Source organism: Aedes albopictus, chromosome 2 (genome assembly GCF_035046485.1).
Source record: "Aedes albopictus strain Foshan chromosome 2, AalbF5, whole genome shotgun sequence".
Taxonomy (NCBI): domain Eukaryota; kingdom Metazoa; phylum Arthropoda; class Insecta; order Diptera; family Culicidae; genus Aedes; species Aedes albopictus.
In genome coordinates this window covers 442,590,458-442,615,218 of record NC_085137.1, presented here as the reverse complement: position 1 = coordinate 442,615,218, position 24,761 = coordinate 442,590,458, and the positions used below count along the sequence as shown (strand labels likewise).

The following is a 24,761-nucleotide window of genomic DNA, read 5'->3' as shown; positions in this document are numbered from 1 at the left end:
ACAACTTCCTGAATCAATCTCTGATGTAGGAATCAATGAAGAACTTTCTGAAATAGTTCCTGAATGAACTCTAACAGACGTAGCTTTTAAAGCAATCCCTGGAAGAATCTCTGAAGAAACTTCGAGAAGTAAATCATCGAGGAATCTGGCAAGGTGGCAACCCTGATCCAGCGCTCAAGGACTGCATCACCTACGAATCTATTAATAAACGCCTTATCAGGCTGTGATATTAAATATCGTCAATAAGGCCGTTACAAATATTTATTTCACTTTTTGTCCCACCACTCTTTGGCTGGTCGAGGGGGGGGGGGATAAAAATAATAAAGCATTAAATCAGAAAAATATTAAAAACTCATCGGATTTGTTAAAGAATTTTTGGCAAGTTGCGATATTTTGATAAATATTTTTTTATCTGCCCCCTCAAAATGCAAAATCCAGCCAAAAATGTTTGAAGGGGGGGGAGACAAAAAGTCAAAATAAAATTTGTATCAGCCTAAATACATTCCATACATTTAGTCTGTAACATATTTGCCTGTAACTTTATTTGTCGAATAACTAATCCTACAGATGTAAACTTTACATAACTAGATAAATGAGTTGTTCTAAATTTTACTACGTACGGTCTAATAAAGTGTTTCAACAATTGGATATACACATCCGCTTACTAATGCCTAAACAGTTTGAACTTGGTGTTCTTAACATCGATTTACGTTTGGAATTAAAGCCAAATTTATCAGAGTCAGTTTTGTTTTCACATTTTGTTGTTTTTATTTGTCAACGCCTGCATCGTAATCTCCTAGTCCTAAAAGGGGTTAAATGACTAGCCAAGTCTTTCACATCATGGTCCTTCGCTACTACCGTTGGTCTTTCGTGCCCGTGGTTACTCTGCCATAATTTTCTGAAACTCGTTCAGCGAGCCGTACATTTCCGGATCTTCTTGCCGAGGGACGATCGGTGGGGGCCGTGGTAAGGCCAGCGGAACCGGAAGCAACTCTGGCATCACGGAGTGGTGCGTGATCAACGCTCGCAGCGAGCTGAATTCCTTGGTGAAGCCCTACGATGAAGAATGTTTGGATAAGATTTTAGAAGAGTTGAATGATCTGAGGAGTCTTACCTTAATCTTATAACCTCGTATCGTCCTTAAAATTAGATAATGCGCTACTTTTGGTGCCGGTGGGGGAACTCTGAGGGACAGAGCGAAACAGCCTGGTTTGGTGGTACTCTGGCGCACCAGAAATGCTCCTGGGGTCTGCCGGGAGAGGACCTCCAGTGAGATCTCCCTCGGGATTCCGGCCTGGTACCAGGGTGCTCCTTTGAGTTCATGTTGCTCCTTCAGACTGAGACAATCGTTCCGCAGGGGAACGGGAGCCCCGGTTGGACCTGCCTGCGGGTACAGCGCTATGCTGTGGTTGAAGCGAGGCGATCCTTCCACGGTAGCTTGCGTGACCAGCGTCCGTTGACACGAGTCGCCGAATTTGTTGAACACGACGTTCGCCTCGACGGCTTCGCTGCAGATGCCTTCGTTGACGTAACCGTCGGAGATCGTTTGAGACGAGCTGGATGAGCTCGAGGGCGATGAGCTGTGCACCAGGGGTCTGCTGTCTTCGGCGGTCCGCAGAATACCCATGGTTAGACGTTTGACCTGCAGGAGGAATTGGGACTATGAGTTCACAAACCATTTTCAGACCCGCTTTTTGATTGAACTTACCAAAGGAGGCTTCTCCGCTAATCGTCGGCAGTTGTTCAGTTCGGTTGGTGACTTGCCCTCCTCGGAGTTGTTCGATCGCGGAACGTCCAGGAGGTTGTTGGTGTGATGGAAGAAAATTCCGGAACTGGTGGAATCATTCGATACCGGCACTCCAACGGAGGCTCTGGTGGCAGCCGTCGGTACTGCCAACCGAGGATGGTTGTTGGGCGTCGTTTCAATTTGGTTGCTGTTAAGCGCTGTGCAGTTCATCTTCGGCGTAGCCTTCGGTCAGGACATTACGAGTCAATCTGGGGATGGAATTGGATACGAAAAGTCGGATTAGGGAATGGGTATGAAACGAATACTAGATTCATGGGTCAAATCACGTTTTGTAAAAAAATGACATTTCCTATCTCTTCTCCCCCTCGCTATATAACGTTTTTTGTATAAAACCACTAAAATTTCATGAGGATCGTCGCTCTTTGCTAAACATTACCACTGTAACGACACGTGCGCCACCTGAATAATCACGGAAAGTGGCCTTGTCGTTCATGGAAAGGGTACGAAGTTGAAGATTGCCGCCACAAGCATCACACTATCCGCCATGGTACAGCGTTGATCTCGCAATCTACTGGAATGTCAGCAAGCCACCTTATCGATCGGTCAGTTCTGCATATTCCGGATAGTCCCAGTCGTGTTGAACGGAAAGGGGCAGGACATGCTGATCTTCGCGTTCATTGATGAAGTCTCCACGGAAGCACTCATCGAAGAGGCAGTGGCCAAGCAATTAGAGGTTACCGGCCCGATCGAGCCGTTAACGCTACACTGGACCGGAAGTGTATCTCTTGAGGAATGCAACTCACAGCGAATATAGTTGAAGATTGCAGCAAAACGCAGCGCGGTGTACCATGACCTTCACAATGTGCGAACAGTAAGCTGCCTGCTGCTTCCATCGTAAACGCTACGTTACGGAGAAATGGTTGAACGCTTCCCACACCTACGAGGGCTTCCCGTCGAGGACTACACCAATGTTCAGCCCGAACTGCTCATCGGAATCAACAATCTCGGAATGCATGAAGGAGGCCCTCATGATCCGGTGGCCGTCAAGTGTCATCTCGGAAGGAGCATCTATGGGGGCGCCCATTTACTGTCAACTTTCACGCCATCGCTCCAGCAGATTCAGATAAGCTGTTGATCGAACAGCTGGCATCCAAACGGACTCGGAGGATGACCAGCGGGCCAGAATTCTCTTGGAATCTACTATCCGGCGAATTGGTAATCGTTTTGAAACCGGCTTGCTTTGGAGGACCGATGCAGTGCATTTTCCCGACAGCTATAGCATGGCTCTACGGCGTCTACAGTCTTTGGAACTCAATTCCCGACAGAATCCGGATGTAGGAGATAGAGTAATCCAGCAGATTCGAGATTACGAACGACGAATTGCAAAAGAAGATCTGACGTGCAGCGATACCTCTAGGGATTGTGATCAACCCCAAAAAACCTAACAAGGTACGATTAATTTGGGACGCATCGGCAAATGTCGGCGATGTATCTTTGAACTCGAAACTCCATAAAGGGCCAGTTCCGTTGACTCCTGGTGGCGACCACAGGGGACATAAGAGAGATGCTCCCCCAGATTAAGATACGGATAGAAGCAGTCTCATCGTTTAGCTGGTGGGAACATCCTTCCGATAGCCCGCAAGTCTACATTATGGAGGTGGTGACGTTTGGTTCTACCTGTTCCCCAGCGTCGGCGCAGTTCGTGAAGAACCTCAACGCCACAGAGTATGCCGATCAGTTTCCTCGAGCAGCGACTACGATTCATGATAACCACTACGTGGATGATTATTTGGATGGTTTCCAAACGATCGGGGAGGCGATCCAAATTGTTAAGGTAGTTTAGTTTGTTCACGCAATGGGCGGGTTTGAGATTTGCAAAATTCTTTCAAATTCTGCGGAAGTACTTCAACGAATTGATGAACGACCGTGCGAAAATTCCAAGGATCTAGCATTGACGCGCGGGGAGTCCACGGAGTCGATACTCGGAATGCAATGGCTATCGATGAAGGACGCATTCACTTATACGTTTGCTCTTCGAGCAGATATACCATGGATATCAAAAGAAGATCACGTGCCGACCAAGCGGGAAGTCCTGAAGTAAGTAATGAGCTTCCCAAGTAACACACATGTTATATAAAAGTTACGACAGCGCAAGTTTTGGTTGTATAGAAGTTTATTTTACGTTATTTCAACACAATGTTGGAATTACGTAAAATAAACTTCTATACAACCAAAACTTGCGCTGTCGTAACTCTATTATAACATGTGTGTTGCTTGGGTTGTTTGAACCACTAGGCTGCCTTTCATTCTTCTTGGTACACGGGAAGATCCTTATCCAAGATACATGGATCTCCAAGATTGGCTGGGACGATCCAGTTACCGACAGCTGCTTTGCGCGATGGAAGCAGTGAATTGCGGCCCATGGTTTCGTGACCCTAACTTCCTAAGGCAACGGGAAACCTTCTGGCCAGAACAACTTTAATTTGTACTACTCAAGATGAACTACGTTCCGTGCATCTGCATCACGCCCAGTGTTCGGTTGTGGATCCTGCGCGGTTCAGCAAGTGGGTGAAAATGCAGCGTACGATAGCTTTCGTATTGCGTTATGTTGGCAACCTAAAACGCAAGGTTGAAGGTCCCCAGCTAGCCAGCGGTATACTCAGCCAAGAGGAATTGACGAAAGCCGAACGCTGCCTTTGGAAAACCGCACAAGGTGAAGCCTCTCCGGAGGAAATTACAGCACTGAAGAAAACCCAAGGAACTGCCGAGTCCCGACATTGTGCCATACCTAAATCAAGTCGAATCTACAAGCGATGACCTTTTTTGGACGAAGATGGAGTTCTTCGTATGCGAGGAGGAATTGCGGCAGCTCCTTCCGTACAATACGAAGCGAAGTATCCAGCGATTTTGCCTGAAAAGCATCCAATCACTGTTCTACTCGTAGAATCGTTCCACAACCTATTCCGCCATGCGAATAGAGAAACTATCGTCAACGAACTACGGTAGTGTTTCGACCTTCCTAGACTGTGTGCGTTTTGGCCAAGTTATGCGAAGTTGTACGTGGTGCCGAGTAGCCAATGCATCACCTAAACCACCAACGATGGGCCCTCTATCAGAAGCCCGCGTGAGTCGATTGTGAGTGGGGCTGGACTATTTCGGGCCAGTATTCGTGAAAGTTGGGCGAAGTCAAGCAAAGAGGTGGGTGGTATTGTTCACCTGCCTCACCATCAGAGCGGTGCACCTCCAGGTGGTTCATATAGCGTGCACGAGACGGCAATGGGGAGATTGCTCTGCTGTACAAAAATGAGCGATTTCGGTTGATATTCAGAGGTGGCGCAAAGGGTTTAAGTAAAATTATTAGATAGAACAAACCTCCAAAAAACATTTCAAAATAAATTTTCTAGAAATCGATGATTCTAGAACCCATTTGGGCCAAATTTGTGCTCAAAATTGCGGTATCTCTACTGGTTTCTGAGATATTTGAAAAAATATGTCTTATTTTGGTATTTTTTTTGGGTTAGATACCTAAATATGATATTTTTTAAATACCTCGGAAACCAGTGGAGATACCGCAGTCTAGAAATGTTATGTTTAAAAATTTACTTTGAAATGTTTTTTTGAGGTTTGTTCTACTAAATTTTTTATTTAAACCCTTTGCGCCACCCCTAAATATCAACCGAAATCGCTGATTTTTGTACAGCTCACTTATTTCTAATCATATCCCGGACTATTTTTTTTTAATTTGTCCCACCCTAATGGGAGAGGCTTGTCCGTTTGGTTAAGGCAGCAGTTGGAACAATATTAGACGCACCTCGACGCCCGCCCAGACGACGAAGCCCTGAAGACCATTCCCGGGTAGAGGTGAATGGCAAACCAAAAACAAAAGAATAACAAATTTTATTGTCATAACTTATTTTGTCATTCATGAGTTCTTCACGAAGAGCTTAAAAAAACATGTGAATAGCATAATATGATATCATATCAAAATATGCCATTCGCTTGACATTTTAAAATTTGAAAGAATAACTACTGAATGTCTTATTTTGCTATCATAACAAATTTTGCAATTGGTGAGATATTGTTGACCTTTTGCGAGTTTGATGAACTCGCAGTTTTGGCACTTATCAAGAAAAACATAATGACAGAATTTGAATTTTGGTTATTCTAATGGTAAATTTTGATATTTATTTGCAGTTACTTTCCATCCAAAAAACTTAGTTTTGATTTTGTTATTGGAATAAACAACTTAATATACCCTTCTTTTGGATGACCAGGGAATAACTAATTTTGATATTGTTCTATTTTCAATAACTCAATAATGGTATATTTTGCAATTCTCAATCTTATTTTGTTGTTCTTCGTTTGCCATTGTAATGTCAAAATATTACATTCTTTAGTTATTTTATCGAACAATGTCAGTTATTATTTTTGCCCTTTTGTCACTTATTTCAAACAAACCAATGACAAATTTTACCATTCAGTAAGGGGCTGTCCATAAACCACGTGGTCATGAGGGGGGGGGGGGGGGGGGGTTCGGCCAATGACCATTTTGTATGGTCAAATAAAAAAAAATGTATGGACTAATAGCCACGCGGGGGGGGGGGGGGGGGGTGTTGGTTTGAAAAGTCCCAAAAAAATGACCACGTGGTTTATGGACAGCCCCTAATTATTTTTGAATGGTAAAACTTGCAATTGTTTTGTAATTCTTTTCTGCCCGGGTTTTGTTCGAAGCGGAGGCGATGATCAACTGTAGGTCTCTGACGCACATTACCTATGGAGTCAGCAGACGAGGAATTGTTAATCCATGGACGGCAGACTGGAAGAAAACGGAAGATTTTGAGGCCGGACAATGGCTCGGAGTCCGTAAACTCGGCAATGGATGCGTGCATGCGGAGGGACGGCATAATAATCAAACTACGTGTCCGTATGAACCGGACCCTCATGAAGAAGGCAAGATGCATGTTAAATATTTCGAAGCTCTTTAAGAAGTTTTAGGCGGAGGCAGCCTAAATCGCAGCATATCTGGTGAATAGATGTCCCGCACGATCGTTGGAGTCAGTAACGCCAGAAGAGGCGTGAAGTGGCAGAAAACCAACGTTGCAATATCTCAAGATTTTCGGTTCTAAGGCGATTTTCCCAAGCAGAAGCGGCGGAAGTTCAACCCGAAAGCCACTAGAGGGATCTTCGTCGGATTTGCGGAAAAGTCGAAAGGTTACCGAGTTTTCAATCCAAGCGATCCAGCATCGTAACCAAGATCGTAACAAGCCGGGACGTAAAGATCATCAATGAAGGGAAATGTTTGGCGATTGGCGATTGGCAAACCGAAGAAGTCAGTTTCGTAGAGCTTCAGTCGTGGACAGAGAGTAAAATATTCGAAGATTGAAAGTGAAGATCATTTTTTCATTCGTGTTTGGCCACATTCATTGTCAGCTGAATGCCTCTCTTTTTTCATTCAAATGTCCAATTTCTGTTAACAGACGCACAATCCGACTTAATGGACAAATAGAGAACATAATTAATATTCTAATTAACCACTATACACAAGTTTTGAGGTAATTGGAAGTATAATCGCGACGCGAGTTATGGTCCAGTTTTATTTCTCAGTGAAAATTGTCAGTGACAGAAAAATGAATGAATAGGTGAAAAAATTCATTCACCAAAATGAATTTTATTTTGATCCCTCAGTTGAGAATCTTCAAAGTTCACGTTGAATTTCACTCATTGAAAATGAAAATTTTAAACTCTGGTCGAGGATCGAGCGTGACGAACCAATTGGTATGGTATACAGGCGAAGTGATCCCGATACGACTGCTGCAAACGATTATGCCGAGATGTTTAAACATTTCCTTGCCGAGATGTTTAAATATTTCCTTGCGCCCCAATGCTATGGATGAGAAACTGCAGTTGTTGGATGGCAATAACACGTGGGAGTTGACTGACTTGCCGGAAAGAAGGAAGGCCATACGTAAAAAATGGATTTTCAAGGCGAAGCGAGAAGCCAGATGGAGAAATTTCCCAGTACAAGGCCAGGTACGTGGTTAAAGGCGGCTCACAACGTCCTGGAATCGATTATGCAGAGGTGTACTCGATACGATACGCAACCATATTTATTTGCGTATTTGATGGCTCTGGTGGTGCAGCATGATCTAGAAGTAGAGCAAATGGACACCGTCTCGGCGGCGTTTCTCCAGTCCGATCTGAAGGAAGAAACCATCTTTATGGAGAATCAGAAGGATACATGAACGACACCATCAAGGTCTGCAGGTTACGCAAATCACTATATGAATTGAGACAGTCAAGCAGGGTGTGGAATAGGCAGTTAGATAAAGCGATGTGGCAGTTTGGACTTTCCCGCTCCAGCGTGGATTCTGTCTGTATTACAAGATTAGCAAGACGCAGATGATTTTCGTTACAATCTATGTTGATGACCTTCACCAACAACTCGGACTTGAAGGATATATTAAAGAAATTCCTGAATATTTGCTTCCAGATGAAGGATCTCGGGGCGGCGAAGCTGCATTCAGGACTAAGGATTACTTCCGACCGCGAAGCAGGCACACTACAGCTCGATCAGTCACAATACATCGAAGAAGTTCTAAAGCGGTTCAATTAGAAGAACTGTAGACCTGTGGCAACACCTGCGAATCCCGGAGATTGATTGAATGGCTCATTATCTGCACGAACCCAAGAGGAGATTCAAGCGATGCGAAACGTGCCCTATAAGAAGGCAGTGGGATGCTTAATCTACCTAGCTCAAGGAACACAACCGGACATTTTATTAGCGGTAAACTAGGTAAGTCAGTTCAGCAGTAATCCTGGTCGCCCACATTGGGAAGCTGTTGAACGCATCATGCGATACCTCAAAGGCACACAAGATTATCGTCTGGAGTACAACAGAGCCGGAGATCCGCAGTTCACCGGATATACAGACGCGGATTGGGGAGGAGATGCCACTAACAGGAAATCGACAACAGGCTACATCTTCAGTATGATGAGAGGAGCATTTTCTTGGAACGTCAAACTGCAGGCGTCAGTTACGTTGTCATCGTGCGAGGTGGAACTTGTGGCACTTTCCCGCATAACCCAAGAGGCGCTGTGGTGGAAGCAATTGTTGCAAAAGATGCGAGACAAAAAATCGATTCCTATTTTCTGTGATATGTATTGCACGGTTCTACCCCATTACACCGAATGGGCCATTACCCCGAACGCCACTACCCCGAATGGGCCACTACCCCGAACGCCATTACCCCGAAAGCATATTTTTAGATGGGTTGATGATGGGTATTTTATATTTTGATTAATTTAATAACATTACTGACAGCTTTAATACCAGAATATATCATTGTAAAGAATAACCTTAAAACAAAAAAATGGAATAATACGTATTAGAGATGATCTTGTATGACATAGAGCTGTCAGCAAAGGTCCTTCAAATACTGGCTATCGATATTGGCTCATTAGGCGGAAGAGACATTTAGCCAAAGTATCACTAATAAGATCAAATAATACAAATTGCAAAATAGGCCCGAAAAGAACATTTTATAGTAAGAAAAAGAAAAAATCTTTTAAGGAGGAATAGACGATTTGGTAATAAAATTCAATAACAGAGTAACTTAAAAAAACATTTCTTAAATGTGAAAAAATGTGATTGATAGGTTGGCCGCCAATAAGGTCTGCAAGGATATAACTAGAAAGAACAGCATATAAATTAAAGAAGGGCAAATCTCCTATGGGACCATTCATAAACTACGTAGACCGAATTTTGGTCACCTTGGTCCTCTCCCCCTCCTCATCGTAGAATTTTAAAAGACAATTACACCGTCTTCGGGCAGAGGCCGCACAGACTGTACATTACTAACATTAGACAATGGACAACACGTATAACACTCAGTGTCCCAGTGGAATATTTTCTGTTTTGACGAAAAGTTTTCCTCGACCGGTGCGGGATTCGAACCCACTCTCCGAGGCATGCGAGATACCTAAACGACTAACGCCGCTAACCGCTCGGCCACGAAGTCCACGATTTGATCATACAAAAAATTGTAAATTTGTATAGAGCTTAGAATTTGGATAGACCCTCTCCTACTTACATAGTTTATGCATGGCCCCAATACATAAATCTGCAAAGGGCAACATGGCTACCAAACAACTCTGTAACAATATAAGTCGAAAGAACAGCCCAACTTTAAAAGAAGGAAAAACACCAGATGGAATTAATAGAGATATGTCGCCAATCAACACGGTAACGACGTATCTAGAAAGAACAGCCTATAAATTAAAGAAGGGCAAATCTCATATACAGTAAGCAGCTTTCACTCCCAATAAACTATATAAGTGCAGCTAGAAGAACAGTCTTTCATGAAAAGAAAAGCTACAGTTTAGTCGCCAGAAAAAAAAATAGTTAATTTGGTCCAACGATGCTGGATCTACCTTGCTAAGTGAACTGAACTGAATATCTAAAATCCAGTCCAGTACTACAATCTTGAAAAAATATTCAGAAAACAATTTTAGGGCTTGATGCTCTGGAAACTGATCATCAAAATCAAAAGAAAATCAAAATAAATCTAATTGCCAGTTCGGCCGCAAGTCAATTCTGAAAAATTTTACTTGAAAGAACAGCCTATTATTCAAAGAAGAACAAATCCGCTATGGAGTTAGTTATTCGTCTGCAAATAAACTACGTAACACTTAAACTCGAAAGAACAGCTTCTGATGAAAAGAAGGAAACATTTCTATAAAGAAATTAACAGTTTGGCTACCAAACAACTCTGCAATAGTACACGGTTGGAAACTGCAAACTCAAAAGAACAGCCTATTTTTAAAAGAAGGCAAATATTTGAAGAAGTGTAGTTTGATAACCAAGGGCCCATATAGCCGAGGCGGTAAACGCACGGGTATTCAGCATGACCATGCTGAGGGTGACGGGTTCGATTCCCGGTCGGTCCAGGATCTTTTCGTAAAGGAAATTTCCTTGACTTCCTTGGGCATAGAGTATCTTCGTGCCTGCCACACGATATACACATGCAAAATGGTCATTGGCAGAGGAAGTTCTCAGTTAACAACTGTGGAAGTGCTCATTGAACACTGAGCTGAGAAGCAGGCTTTGTCCCAGTGAGGACGTTACGCCAAGAAGAGGAGAGAGGAGTTTGATAACCAGCACAATCGTTTGCCACCAGTTACAATCGTGCTTGAGGCCAACCAACTTTTAAAAGAAGGGAAAATGTCAGTTTGAAATACTTGTAGTTTTTATAGCCATTGCTATAAGTTCAAAAGAGCAGCTAGTTTAAAATATGGAAATATTGTCTTTACTTGTCTTCTTAATTTCATTGCGTTTGCTGGTTTCGTTTTCACGAACCTTACTTTTGCATGAATCACAACATACGGAAACCTAAGGGAAATGGAAGTGGCTTAATTTCCCCAACAGGGGAGGAAAAAAAAAAAAAGGGAAATGGAACCTATCTTAACCCTTTGGAGCCGGAGGGGTCAATATGACCCCGGCGATGAAACTGACCATAAGAAACATGTTCGAGGCCAGCGAGGTTACGGCAGCAAAAACAAAGCAATCCGGCTCCAAAGGATTAAACAATGTGCTCCCATTGTCATGCTATCTAAAACGAAGTAAATAAGAGCTATTTGATTTGTGTTTTATTTTTATATTTTTTTTACTCGTTACAAAAAGAAAACGGAAAAAATCGGTACCTAAATCGTCTGTGTAAGAATAGAATTAACATAGGGGCATAGGATGGAGAAGAGTATTCATACCTACACTAGTTACTGATTACCTTTTTCTAACTTATAAGCACCTTCATCAACTTCTAATCGGTCACCACTTTTTTGGTGATCTCCTGAACGATTCGTGCTAATGGCCCTTTCGGGGTAGTGGCTTTCGGGGTAATGGCATTCGGGGTAGTGGCGTTCGGGGTAATGGCGTTCGGGGTAATGGGGTGGAGCCGTATTGCACAAAATGAAGGTTGAATGTTTCGGTAAGATACCATTTTGCGAAGGACAGTCTGGAGAAAAGAGAAGTTGCGTTGCATTACATCACAACGCAGCAACAACCCGCGGATGGCTTAACTAAGGTTTTACCGAAACAAAAACATGAAGCATTTAGAAGATAATAAAGGATTGTAAACTGATGTTATAACGTAGTTACTACCCTTAGGAACCTGATTGTTTAACAGGTGTAATAAGATTGAATAAATTTTCATTACATGTTCAAATTTAAACCAAACCAGTCGTTCTTTTATTAACTCGCAAGTCTTATTCGCGGCTCACGCTATCATCGATATCTTATTGTTGCGGTCATTGCTCACCTAATTTTTTGAAAAGCTCAGACTTTAAGCTTTCCAATGTCGAGTTCTGTTTTCAAAACGGTGATTGCTAACACAGAAAAAATCTAGATTCAATGATGAAATTCAAAATGACGATTAAATCCAAGATGGTTGCCAACTTCAGGTGAAAGGTCCATACTTTCCCTACATAGAAACGTAACGTTATGCACATTTTACAACATGAAATTCATTGATTTGGTGAATTTAATGTAGTTGTCTATGAAAATTTGTTTATAATGATATCGGCACCAACATTTCAAAAGGTACACCCTGCTTTTACAACCAATGCTTTCTCACAGAGCTGTGGATCGTATTTCATTCATCTCACGCATTTCATATCCATTAATCGAAAGAGAAGGATTTTATCTTTCTATTTGTGCTAGTGGATTGCTCGAGAGGGATGGGATACGCTTCACAGCTTTGTGAGAAGGCATTGGTTGTAAATGCAGTTACGCCCTTTTGAAATGTTGGTACCGATATTTTAGCTAAAATGACAAAAATAAATCCCTAGAACATCAAGCTACTGAAATGAACTTCAAGGAACTAGAAAGCTCCAACAAAGTTCCGAGTAGCATCTTAAGCAGCTTTCAAGTTCCACGAAGTTCAGATAAAGTTACGAATGGAACTTTCTGGCTGCTTAAGAAGCTAACAATGAGCCTTGCTGGAACTTATGTGCGAAGTTCCAGCAAGGCTCATTGTTAGCCTCTTAAGCAGCTGAAAAGTTCCGTTCGGAACTTTATCCGAACTTTGTGGAACTTGAAAGTGCATTTTGTCATGGGAAGCGGAACTTCTGATTACTTGGGACCCCAATTTGGCAACATAAAATTCACCTCGTGTTGCCAAAATCGGTATGAAACACTTTTCAAAATTAAAGAACACAATTTATTATTTTTGCGTTTTTATATCGTGTGGCAGGCACGGATGTCGAATGTATTCTATGCCCAAGGATTTTCTATTTTAGTTAACGAAACTCTACCAGAAAGTATGTGCCAACTTCATTTTCCACCTCAAAAGTTTCAACTGAATGCTCGCAAATATCTTTATATAGAAAGACATCGCCTGCCTGAGCGTCAGTGACTTCAGCCAAGAAGCAACTTGTTGATGTTGATTGACACAGATAAAGTTAGTCTTGTTCTGGCAAGACTATTTCTAGATCCTTAAGATCTAGTTTCATAAAGTTCTTCTGACGCCAAAGGCGTCAAGGATACAACTAGATATACCTATATCCGGACCAACTCCATGAAATGATGATTAAGCGATTTGACGCATTATGACAGTCTGGCACGTGCTGAATCGAATCCATCATAGCAAATTTATCTGGTTTGTTAAGAACTCTCGAACGCTGAGTTCCTCTAACTATGGCAGTGCGCCAGTCCATTCATAAATTCTTGCCAGCAAGTGAATGTGGCGTACATCCATGTGTAATGGCAGAAGTTTCTTCTTATCATTGAAACCAGGAAGCTTGATAATTTAATGAATAGACATTGCTCAAGAGATTGGGGAGGATGTTACACAATGCATTATGGAGACTATAGTGTGATTTTAAATAAATCATCAAATACAAAAACTTGAGTAACTGGCAGACATAAAAGTTGAACTATTTTCACCATCAGGAAGGACATTTTGGACCACACTTCTTCCGGTTTATTGCTACGAACATGCTTCCCTCTTTTCTGAGCAGTGCGCCAAAGTTAATGGAAAGCTTGCAGAAGCGATAAAGTCGGCTTTCTTCTGTATTCAGGAGGAGTGACGATAATTAATAACCTATAGCTTCAAAGGGGGGAAAAAAGTGCGGTCGTTAAAAAGAGATTTATCATCACCAGAAGAGTTCCTACCTTCCAGACAGAGAGAGCAACCGGGAGCTGGACCGGGAGTGATAATAGTGCTCGATTGAGGCGAAAACTTCGAAGTTGATGATTTGCGATACTACCTACTCCATCGTATCGATCGATTGTTGGAAATTGTTCTATCCGGATGAGTCGTAATTACTGTTCGCCAGTGCAGTGAGTGAGGGAGAAGACTTTTACGTGTCGAATCAGTTCGCATAACTAATCAGAACAGTTTGTTCCAGCTGAAAGAAGTTTGTTCTCAACCGACACGGGTCGTAAAGCTCCCCCCAACGACCGACAGCTGCAGTAGACGATGCTGAACTGAAAGTTATTATTTCCACTTCGATACCTTTCCGGAGGGAAGTTTATGCTCTCGATTACTAACTTGGGAGAAACTTTGTGAAGATGAAACTGAAACTTTGGTTTTTGACACATATGTAAATGATTCGAACGAAACGTGTAAATTTCTGGTACATATGATATTGTGTGGTGAGGTGATACCTGGAGATCACTACAGCAGACGGAATCGCAAATCAACCACGTTCTGATTGACGGACGGCACTTCTCCGACAGGACCTATCGTGGCGCTAACATCGACTCAGACCACTATCTGGTGGAGGTAAAACTGCGCCCAGATCTTTCCGTCATCAATACTGTACGGTACCGGCGACCGCCACGGTAGAACCTTGAGCGACTGAAGCAACTGGATGTCGCCTCAGCATACGTTCAGAATCTCGAAGCAGCGTTGCCAGACGAGGACCAGCTTGGTGTGACCCTCTATAGGACTGCTGGAGAAAAGTAAAAGGAGCCATCAACGACGCAGCTGAGAGCACCATCGGGTACGCGGAAAGGAGTCGACGAATCGAATGGTTCGACGAGGAGTGCAGAGCGATTTTGGAGGAGAGGAACGCAGTACGGGCGGTAATGCTGCAGCAAGGAACCCGACAGAACGTGAAACGTTCCAAACAGAAGCGGAAACAGCAAACCCGCCTCTTTCGGGGGCTAAAGCACCGCCTGGAAAAAGCGGAGTGTGAGGAAATGAAACTACTATGCCATTCTCATGAAACACGGAAGTTCTACCAGAAGCTCAACGCATCCCGCAACGGCTTCGTGGCGCTAGCCGAAATATGCAGGGATAAGGATGGAGGCCTCTTGATGGACGGACGTGAGGCGATCGAAAGGTGGAAGCAGCACTTCGATGAGCACCTGTATGGCTTAGAGATCGTAGGCACGGGAGACCACGACAACGGAGGGACGACTACACCAATGCAGCAGAGGACGAAAATGATCTAACTGTCACGTTGAGGAAAGTTAAGGATGCCATTCACCAGCTCAAAACCATCATAGCAGCTGGTAAGGATGGTATCGTAGCTTAACTCATCAAGATGGGCCCATAAAAAATGACCACCTGTCTGCACCGGTTGATGGTCAAGGTCTGGGAAACCAAACAACTACCGGAGGAGTGGAAGGAAGGGGTAATCTGCCCCATTCACAAGATAGGCGACTATTTGGAAGGTGAGAACTTCTGAGCGATCACCATTTTGAATGCTACCTACAATCCCAGAATGAGTTTTCAAGCCGGCTTCATCGACAGCTGGTCGACAACGGCCAGATCTTCACCGTACGATAAATCCTCCAAAAATGCCGTGAATATCGGGTCCAAACACATCACATGTGGGGCTACAAAATGGTGAGTCAATAAGGAGAGCGTCCAACATAGCTCTGGTCCTCACAAGTTCTTACTTCATGCTTCCACGGTTCAAGCGATGACAAAGACCGCCAGCTAAGAGTTGTGTGCTTAGCTGGTAGTGCAGCCTGGACATTGTTGTCCTTCTGACTTCAGCTAGATTGAGGAGGTACGACCCGAGCGTCTGTTCACCAAGGAGGGGCGGCTCGAACAACGTCTGTTCTGGCAACCAGCGGCTGAGTAAGAAAAGCTGCACCACGCCCAGCTAGATCCAAGGTGGTAGCCCTATCGTCGTGGTCGTCCCAGTGTTGGTTGGGACGTTAAACAGAACTTGCACGATGGCCCTCCGGCGAGACAGGAGTGTTGGCGTAGGCCCAATAAGCCACCCGTTAAAATCCAGGAGAAAATACGACTCGATACAATCGGCAAAGACCCACGTGACGAAATAAAAACTACGATTGGAAACTTGGAACATGGAATTGCAAGTCACTAGGTTTCGCAGAATATGGCAGGATAATTTACGACGAACTGCATCCCCGCAACTTCGACATCGTGGCATTGCAGGAACTTTGTTGGACTGGACAGAAAGTTCGGAAAAGCGGGCATCGACCGGCTACCTTCTACCAAAGCTGTGGCACCACCAATGAACTGGTAACAGGATTTATAGTGTTGGGAAAGATGCGACAACGTGTGATCGGGTGACAGTCGATCAACGCAAGGATGTGCATGTTAAGAGTTAAGGGCAGTCTCTTCAACTACAGCATCATTAACGTCCACTGCACACACGAAGTGAGACCTGATGATGAGAAAGAAGCGTTCTACGCGCAGTTAGAGCAAACATACAATGATACAATGGTTGCTCTCCGCGTGACGTGAAAATCGTTGTCGGCTACATGAACGCGGGCGAAACAGCCTGCACGTCGTATCGAATGATAATGACCAGCGATGCGTAAACTTTGCAGCCTCCCGTGGTATGGTAGTCCGAAGCACCTTCTGCCCCCGCAAAGATATCCACAAAGCCACCTGGAGATCACCCGACCACTAAACAGAAAACCAAATCGACCACGTTCTAATCGACGATAACTTCATCTCGGATATAACCAACGTCCGCACATACCGCAGTGCGAATATAGATTCGGATCACTACTTAGTCGCTGTATGCATGCGCCTAAAACATTCGACAGTAATCACCACGCGTCGAAGTAGAACGCCGCGGATCAACATCGAGCAGCTGCGTAACGTAGAAGTGGCTGAAGACTACGCGCAGCAGTTAGTAGTGGCCCTACCAACGGAAGAGTAGCTTGGCGCAGTTACACTTGAAGATGGCTGGAGGGACATCCGATCCGCCATAGGTAGTACCTCGGCTACAAAACTAGGCTTCGCGACTCCAAATCACAGAAACGACTGGTACGACGGCGAATGTGAACAGTTGAAAAACGAGAAGAATGCAGCATGGGCGAGAGTGCTGCAACACCGTACGAGAGCGAATGAGGCACGTTACAGACAGGCGCGGAACAGGCAGAACTCAGTCTTCCGGATGAAGAAGCGCCAGCAGGAAGAACGAGATCGCGAAGCGATGGAAGAGCTGTACCGCGCTAAGGACACACGAAAGTTCTACGAGGAGCTGAACCGCTCGCGCAGAGGCTTTGTGTCACAAGCCGACATGTGCCGAGATAATCACGGAATATTCTCACGAGCGAGCGCGAGGTGGTCGAGAGATGGCGGCAGCATTACGATGAGCACCTCAATGGCGACGTTGCAAGTACCGAAGGTGCCGTGGTAACAGATCTAGGAGTATGTGCACAGGATGAAAAACTTCCGGCCCCTGACTACCAAGAGATTGAGGAGGAGGTTGGCCGGTTGAAAAACAACAAAGCCGCTGGAGCAAATCAACTACCAAGCGAGCTTGTAAAATACGGTGGAGAAGCACTGGTGAGAACACTACACTGGGTCATTACCAAAATTTGGGAGGAGGAAGTATTACCGCAAGAATAGATGGAAGGTATCGTGTGTCCCATCTTCAAAAAGGGCGACAAGTTGGATTGCGGGAACTACCGCGCGATCACACTACTGAGCGCTGCCTACAAGATACTCTCTCAAATTTTATGCCGCTGTCTTTCACCGATTGCAAGAGAGTTCGTGGGGCAATATCAGGCTGGATTCATGGGTGAACGCGCTACAACGGACCAGATGTTCGCCATCCGCCAGGTGTTGCAGAAATGCCGCGAATACAACGTGCCCACACATCATTTGTTCATCGATTTCAAATCGGCGTATGATTCAATCGATCGAGAACAGCTATGGCAGATTATGCACGAATACGGATTCCCGGATAAACTGATACGGTTGATCAAGGCGACGATGGATCGAGTGATGTGCGTAGTTCGAGTATCAGGGACACTCTCGAGTTCCTTCGAATCTCGCAGAGGGTTACGGCAAGGTGATGGTCTTTCGTGCTTGCTGTTCAACATTGCTTTAGAGGGTGTAACTAGGAGAGCGGAGATAAACACGAGTGGAACGATTTTCACGAAGTCCGTTCAGCTGCTTGGTTTCGCTGATGATATTGATATTATTGCTCGTAAATTTGAGACGATGGCGGAAACGTATATCCGACTAAAGAGTGAAGCCAGGCGAATCGAATTAGTCATTAATGTGTCGAAGACAAAGTATATGATGGCAAAGGGCTCCAGGGAGGAATCAACGCGCCCGCCACCCCGAATTTATATCGACGGTGATGAAATCGAGGCGGTTGAAGAATTCGTGTACTTGGGCTCACTGGTGACCGCCGAAAACGACACCAGCAGAGAAATTCAGAGGCGTATTGTGGCAGGAAATCGTTCTTACTTTGGACTCCGCAGAACTATACGATCGAATAAAATTCGCCGTAACACGAAGTTAACCATCTACAAAACGCTGATTAGACCGGTCGTCCTTTATGGGCACGAAACATGGACCCTACGTGCAGAGGACCAACGCGCCCTTGGAGTTTTCGAACGGAAGGTGTTGCGTATCATCTACGGCGGAGTGCAGATGGAAGACGGGACTTGGACCCCTTTGCTTCTAACCCCCTCAATTGGAATAATTATTTCATATAGAATACTTGGGGCAATGCATGGTGTTGTTGTTTTTTATAGAAATTCCCGGAATTCAGTAGATTACGGAGCAATCTCTAAATCTACTAAATTTGTTACTAAAACGAAGAAATTTACTGCTGTAGGTATGTTTGCATGGCTGAATTTCAGTTGCTCTTTCGATGGCGCAGCATCATAATGCCTGAGGCCATAATGCCTCAGCTCTTTGCGGCGCAATTTTTCGATAAAGCATGCAGGCAGATGCTTCACGAAGTCCTAGAATCTGCTTATATAGAATTTTATAACGCATTCAAACTCTATCATCTCGGAGGGCACAACTTCAAAGAACTGAATCAGGAAAAACGGAAACCATCCATCAGAAAACAATTCATAATTGCACCTTTCTGAGAACGCATTATGTGATCACTAATTTCCCTACCTAGCCATCAAATGAACAGCTCAATTGAACGCAAACAACCCCAAATGAATTCACTGCCCTCCGGCGTCCTGTTGCAACTAGAGTGCAGTAGTGCACCCTCTGAAATAATTCTCCTAATTGCTTACACTTGACGCTGAGACTGCTTCTTGCGCTTTTCTTCAACGATGGCATTGGAAAGGAAAGGGTGCTTCCTGATGACTATGGAGCTTCGGAAACAAAGCTGAATCTATTGCTTCCCTCCTCTCTCCGGCTCCGGGCAGGAACAGGACCGAAATTGAATCATTGCTTAATTGCGGTACTGTAAAATTCATTCATCTTGGTCCTTCCGCCCTTGTTGGATGCTAGATCCGGCTTCACTGAGGGCAAGAGATGGCCTGGCTGATGGCGCACAACATCTGGTAGAAGGTGCTGTGCCCGATTTGGTCTGGGAAATATCTCCACTTCTGGATAGTAGTAGTAACATCAAGTTTCAGAGAGAGAGAGAGTGTGTAAGGGAGCCCCCTCTCAACGGACATATCAGGACACCATCCACCGGCCAGCTCAGGCAGGAATAGAACAAGTTCTCAACTTTATCGACACACTGCCAAAGTCGGCTAGCTAGCACCTAGACTCCTAGCATCAACGAGGCACGAACAAAACTGCTCTTTGCCTGCCGGCAGGATGCTGGGAGAGTTGAGCTTCCCGCTGTACGAAGCATAGCCGGGAAACTGGGAAAATTGCAACTCGTTGCACTTTCAAGTATCCATCGGATTCTTCGCAAAAGAGCTTCCGTCCTTCCTTAGGCTGCACTGCTGGCTGTTGCCTGAAGCGTGCCAGTCAGAGTAGTGGGGTAAGGATATCAAATTAATTTAATAATAAATTTGCTTGTTATCAGCAGACATGGCTTTGGTTGGATGATGTGGCTTGGCGACTGGGAAGGTAAAAGTCTTGTCGAAAATTTACCAACTCTGGCTTTGCTTTACGAGTTGTTTGAGGCTCATCTTGATTTCGCCGGTTCAGAGATACCTATCTCTAGGTGCACCATTAAAAGTTTTGTTGTGAAAGCTGGTTAGAATATAGTTGAAATGGTGATTCATAAAGCGATATGTTTGAATACGTATTTCGTGCTTGTACCGACTTTTCGAACCCTCTAAGTAGAATATCCTCTTCGAATGAGTGTAATCAGTATTGTACCTTTTAATTCCGTCCTGTTAAGCTTATCCATTGACAAATACGCGTATTTCGACTACCACTTGTAATCCTCCTCAGTGTCAGTTATCACCAGGTATAACGATAAGGAATGCTGTGTTGAAAAAAGATGCTACGTATGGCCATGTTCTTCATCTGTTGAGAGAACCAACCAGCGTACTCACCGCGAAAATCGGGAGGCTACAATGGGTAGGTCACCTCGTCAAGATGTCAGATAGCCACCCTATTAAAATAGTTCTCGAGAGCAATCCGACCGGTGGTACAAGAAGATGTGGTGCGCATCGATCTAGCTGGGTCGATCAAGTGGAGGACGAATTGCGGACCCTTCGTAGAGTGCGGGACTGGAGATGCATAGCTATGGACCAAGTCGAATGGGGACGGCTCCTTCGTACAGCAGTCTAACCGGTATGGCCATGTTCTTAGAGGCGACGAAATCGTTGAGTCGTATGCCATTTTCGTTCGTCATCCCTCCTACTGACCTAGCCTGCCTGGACATCTGAACAGGAAGGTCCAGGTAGTGTGGGGTTAAGGACCGACCAACTTAACAACATTTCCATGGTCGCCAAACCCGTCGTGTCTCCGAAACCTCCGAGAAGGCATTGCTTCAGAGAGGGACTGGTGCACATCGCACCCTCAAGGTTAGCTGCGTAGCCTGCAGCAACGGACATCGACGACTTGCTTTGGCACACTCCACCAAGGTAGCATTCTGGCACTTAGCCAGGTTCCCAAATGGTCCTTACCATTCCATTTGTCCTAGGAAAGCAGGTAGGGTCGACATCAAGTCTGCTTCCAACAGCACAGTAAATATCAAGAACTGATGCCACGTACACAGCGATTTGACCTTCCCGTAAGTAAGACCCTATCAGCCAGCACACAGAAGGACGTGCCAACAGAGGCCATCAGCTGCCCTAACCTTACCGAAGACACCTTTCCAACCACGGGCTCTGATCCAACCCAGTAGACCGACGCCACGCCCGCAACGCTGCCAGGATGTTCTCCCAGCGGCCGCTTTATCGCTGTAAATGTCGCATCCCACCGCAGGACAACGGTATGACCTACGCAGCCTACTCAGAACCCTTGGACCGCCTCTTATATAGCGTCTGAGCTGACTATTCTCTGAGTCCACTCGTCACCTTCTCTGTTGCTCCAAGACGATGTGGGTGATAGCCCCTCAAGATTAGCTGCGTAGCCTAGCAGCAACGAACATCGATGACTCGCTCTGGAGAGTCCATCACGGTAGCATGCTGGCACTTAGCTAGTTTCCCGAGTGGTCCTCGCCACTCCCTTTGTCCTCGGAATGCGGGCAGGGTCAACCCCGCCCACGCCCAACTGCTTGGCAGAAATCAAGAACTGATGCCCACGTGCAACCCGATCTGACCTGCCCGCAAAGGAAGGGTATCACTACCCTTCAGGCCCTATCAGATGCACCCGAAGGTTGCAGACAGCAGGATCTTACCTACCCCGACCCTTGCCGGGGACCCCTTTCCAACCGCGGGCTCGGATCCAACCCAGTAGACCGACGCCACGACAGCACCGCTACCGGGACTTCCTCTCCGCGGCCACTTAATCGCTGTAAGGGTCGATCTCGACCCCAGGGCACCGGTATGACCTACGAAGCCGACTCCGAACCCCTGGACCACCTCTTGTGCTGCATCTGGACTAGCCATTCTCCGAGTCCACGCGCCACCTCCTCTGTAGCTCACAGACGATATGGGTGATAGCCGTTGAAACGGCGTTCCATCTAAACTCATCCCTACACATCCTCTGGACCAAATTGTCCGGAGTTGTGTCTTCTCCGCATGTGGCAAGCATGCGGTCACGCATTGTGCGAAAACGCGGGCACACAAACAAAACGTGTTCCGCCGTTTCCTCCTTGCAAACTGGGCATTCGGGAGAATTCGCATGCCCGAAACAGTGTAGATACTGTCGGAAGCAACCATGACCTGTAAGGACCTGTGTCGGGTGGAATGTAACTTCCCCATGGTGCCTATTAATCCAACTATCCACCCTCGGTATCAACCTATGGGTCCACCTTCCTTTGGTGGAACTGTCCCACGCGCGCTGCCATTTGACCATAGAGGCCATCCTGGCAGTCCTGCGTATGCCTCTTGTGCCGCGCATTTCGAAGCACTCCAAGTAATGACTGTTAAGAATGCTGATAGGCACCATACCAGTAATGACGCAGAGAGCGTCGTGTGGCACGGTACGTTACGCGCTCGCAACCCTCAGGCACATAAGCCTGTAAGTACTTTCCAGCTTCCGTCGGTAACATTCAGTACTTAGCGCGGTGCCCCACGCCGGGCTGCCATACCTAAGTATGGACGTATGTAGCAACGCTAGCCAGAAGCTTGCGCTTACTGGCGTACACCGCAGAGCTATTGGACATCATCCGGGATAGTGCCGCAATAGCTGTGGAGGCTCTTTTACAGGCATAATCGACGTGGCTACCGAAGGTAAGCTTATCGTCGATCATCACGCCCAGGTGTTTGACGGAGCGCTTTGTCAGGATAGTGCACTGTCCTACACTGATCTCCGTCTGCTGCTCCGACTTCCGGTTGTTAACAACCGTCACCTCTGTCTTGTGGTGAGCCAGCTCCAGTTTCCTGGATCGCATCCACGCCTCCACAACCTTGATCGAGTGGTCGGTAGTCAACTTCACCTCCTCGATCGTTTCACCGTAGACTTCGAGCGTAATGTCGTCGGCGAATCCGTCAATCTCCACTCCCACTGGGTACTCTAACCTCAACACCTCGTCGTACATGACATTCCATAACACCGGACCCAGGATGGAACCTTGCAGGACTCCTGAGGTTATGTGAAAGAACTTCCAACCCACCTCAGTGTCGTAGACTAGTACACGATTCTGAAAGTAACTTTCGAGAATCTTATACAGGTACTCCGGTATCCCCAGGCGCATCGGCAATAGCAGACCAGCTGGCGCTATTAAACGCATTCCTTACATCCAGAGTCACTTCACTACCGCGCAGAAGCGAATTCCCCTCCTCTTAGGCTCGAGTGCTTTCTCGGCGGTTTTTGTAACCGACAAGATAGCGTCTACGGTGGACCTCCCCTTCCGGAAGCCGTACTGGTTGCTCGAAAGACCATTTTCGCCCTCGGTGAACCTCAACGTTCTATTGAGGGTGATCTTTTCGAGCACCTTCCCCGCCGTGTGAATCAAGCATATTGGTCTATATGCCGACGGGTCTCCGGGTGGTTTCCCCGCCTTTGGCATTAGTACCAGGCTCTGCCTCTTCCAAGCTTCTGGGAAAACTCCCTCGTCCAGGCATTTCTGCATAGCAGACCTGAACATTTCAGGAGCCTCTGCAATAGCTACTTTTAAGGCCAGGTTCGGAACTCCGTCCGGACCTGGGGCCTTACCTACGCTAAGGGACTTAGCTATCCCCGCAAGTTCCACATCGGTGACGCTTTCCTCATCGCCAGCCCCAGTCCCCGGCTGTCCTACGAAAGGAGGCCAAGGACTAGGATCATGACGCGGAAAAAGTCCTCCAATGATCCCCTCCAACATCTCTGGAGATTGCTCTGTAGGAGCCATCACACCTCTCGTCTTGGCCATAACGATCCTGTAGGCGTCACCCCACGGGTTCGTATGGGCACTCTGACAGAGACCCTCAAAGCAGGCCTTTTTGCTTGCTCTTATCTCGGTCTTAAGCGCGGCTTTTGCAGCGGCGAACACCACCCGCCGTTCGTTTCGCTCTTCCTCTGGGCGTTCAGGTCTCGTATGATGATTTTGATGTCGTGGTTCGGGCAGCGGTCGTACTCACGTTCCAGCTGTGTGTAAAATGCGTCTTTGTCTTCAGCAGTGCCTCCGGAGTGAGGGCGGCGCAAGTTGATTGAAATTGACCCTTGATTCTCAATCTGCACATTCTCTCATCGATCATGCACTTCTGCATATTGCGCAACATGATGAAAGCTGTTCCTCGCTCACGTGTGTTACCGTTGCTCTGGTAGATGATTACCAAGGATGCTATCCAACACCCCTTCTGCAACGCTATGATGTTGAATCAGCGGTCCTTTAGTAGATATGTATGTGAATAAGCGGATGCTCCTCAGTTGAGAGATCGGCAATTACACGTACAGAGTTTCCAATCGCAAACCTTTTTTGTAGACTGAGGTCGTTGCCGTTGGTCTCGGTTCGTATTATTTGTTGCTGATTTTCGACTGGCTCGCAGGGCCGAGTATCAACTACCTACTTTCCGGAGTACCATAGCACAGTACACAGTTGAGCTTAGAGTCCTTCCCTGGATAACAGACGCTCAGGTTTACAGAAGCAAACCATCCCCACCCCTTCCCTGTCAATCTACGATCAAAGTTCCCACCGTAGTAGGTTACCCGTTCTTCCCTAAGGTTGCCTGAAGCCCGGGCGGTGCTACTACTGGAAGGTAGGAGTTGCCAGAGTAGGAGCTTCTGAGTAGAAACTGATGATTTCAAAGGTATCTGAATTGAGCTTG

The 24,761-nt window shown here is 45.8% G+C and overlaps 1 protein-coding gene across 10 annotated transcripts in view; it reads right to left on the bottom strand.

Annotated features, from left to right (window-relative positions):
• Positions 1-241: 241 nt before the first annotated feature.
• The window catches only part of LOC109397319 (EGFR adapter protein), a 275,114-nt gene continuing 250,594 nt past the window's right edge, over positions 242-24,761 (bottom strand). For all 10 annotated transcript variants that reach the window (XM_062853753.1, XM_062853755.1, XM_062853759.1 and 7 more), the window contains 3 exons: positions 1,709-1,995; positions 1,115-1,642; positions 242-1,054 (listed from right to left, as the gene is read on the bottom strand). In XM_062853753.1, the coding sequence (XP_062709737.1) occupies positions 881-1,054; positions 1,115-1,642; positions 1,709-1,957 (951 nt within the window). In that variant the 5' untranslated portion in view covers positions 1,958-1,995 and the 3' untranslated portion in view covers positions 242-880. The remainder of the gene's footprint in view (positions 1,055-1,114; positions 1,643-1,708; positions 1,996-24,761) is intronic.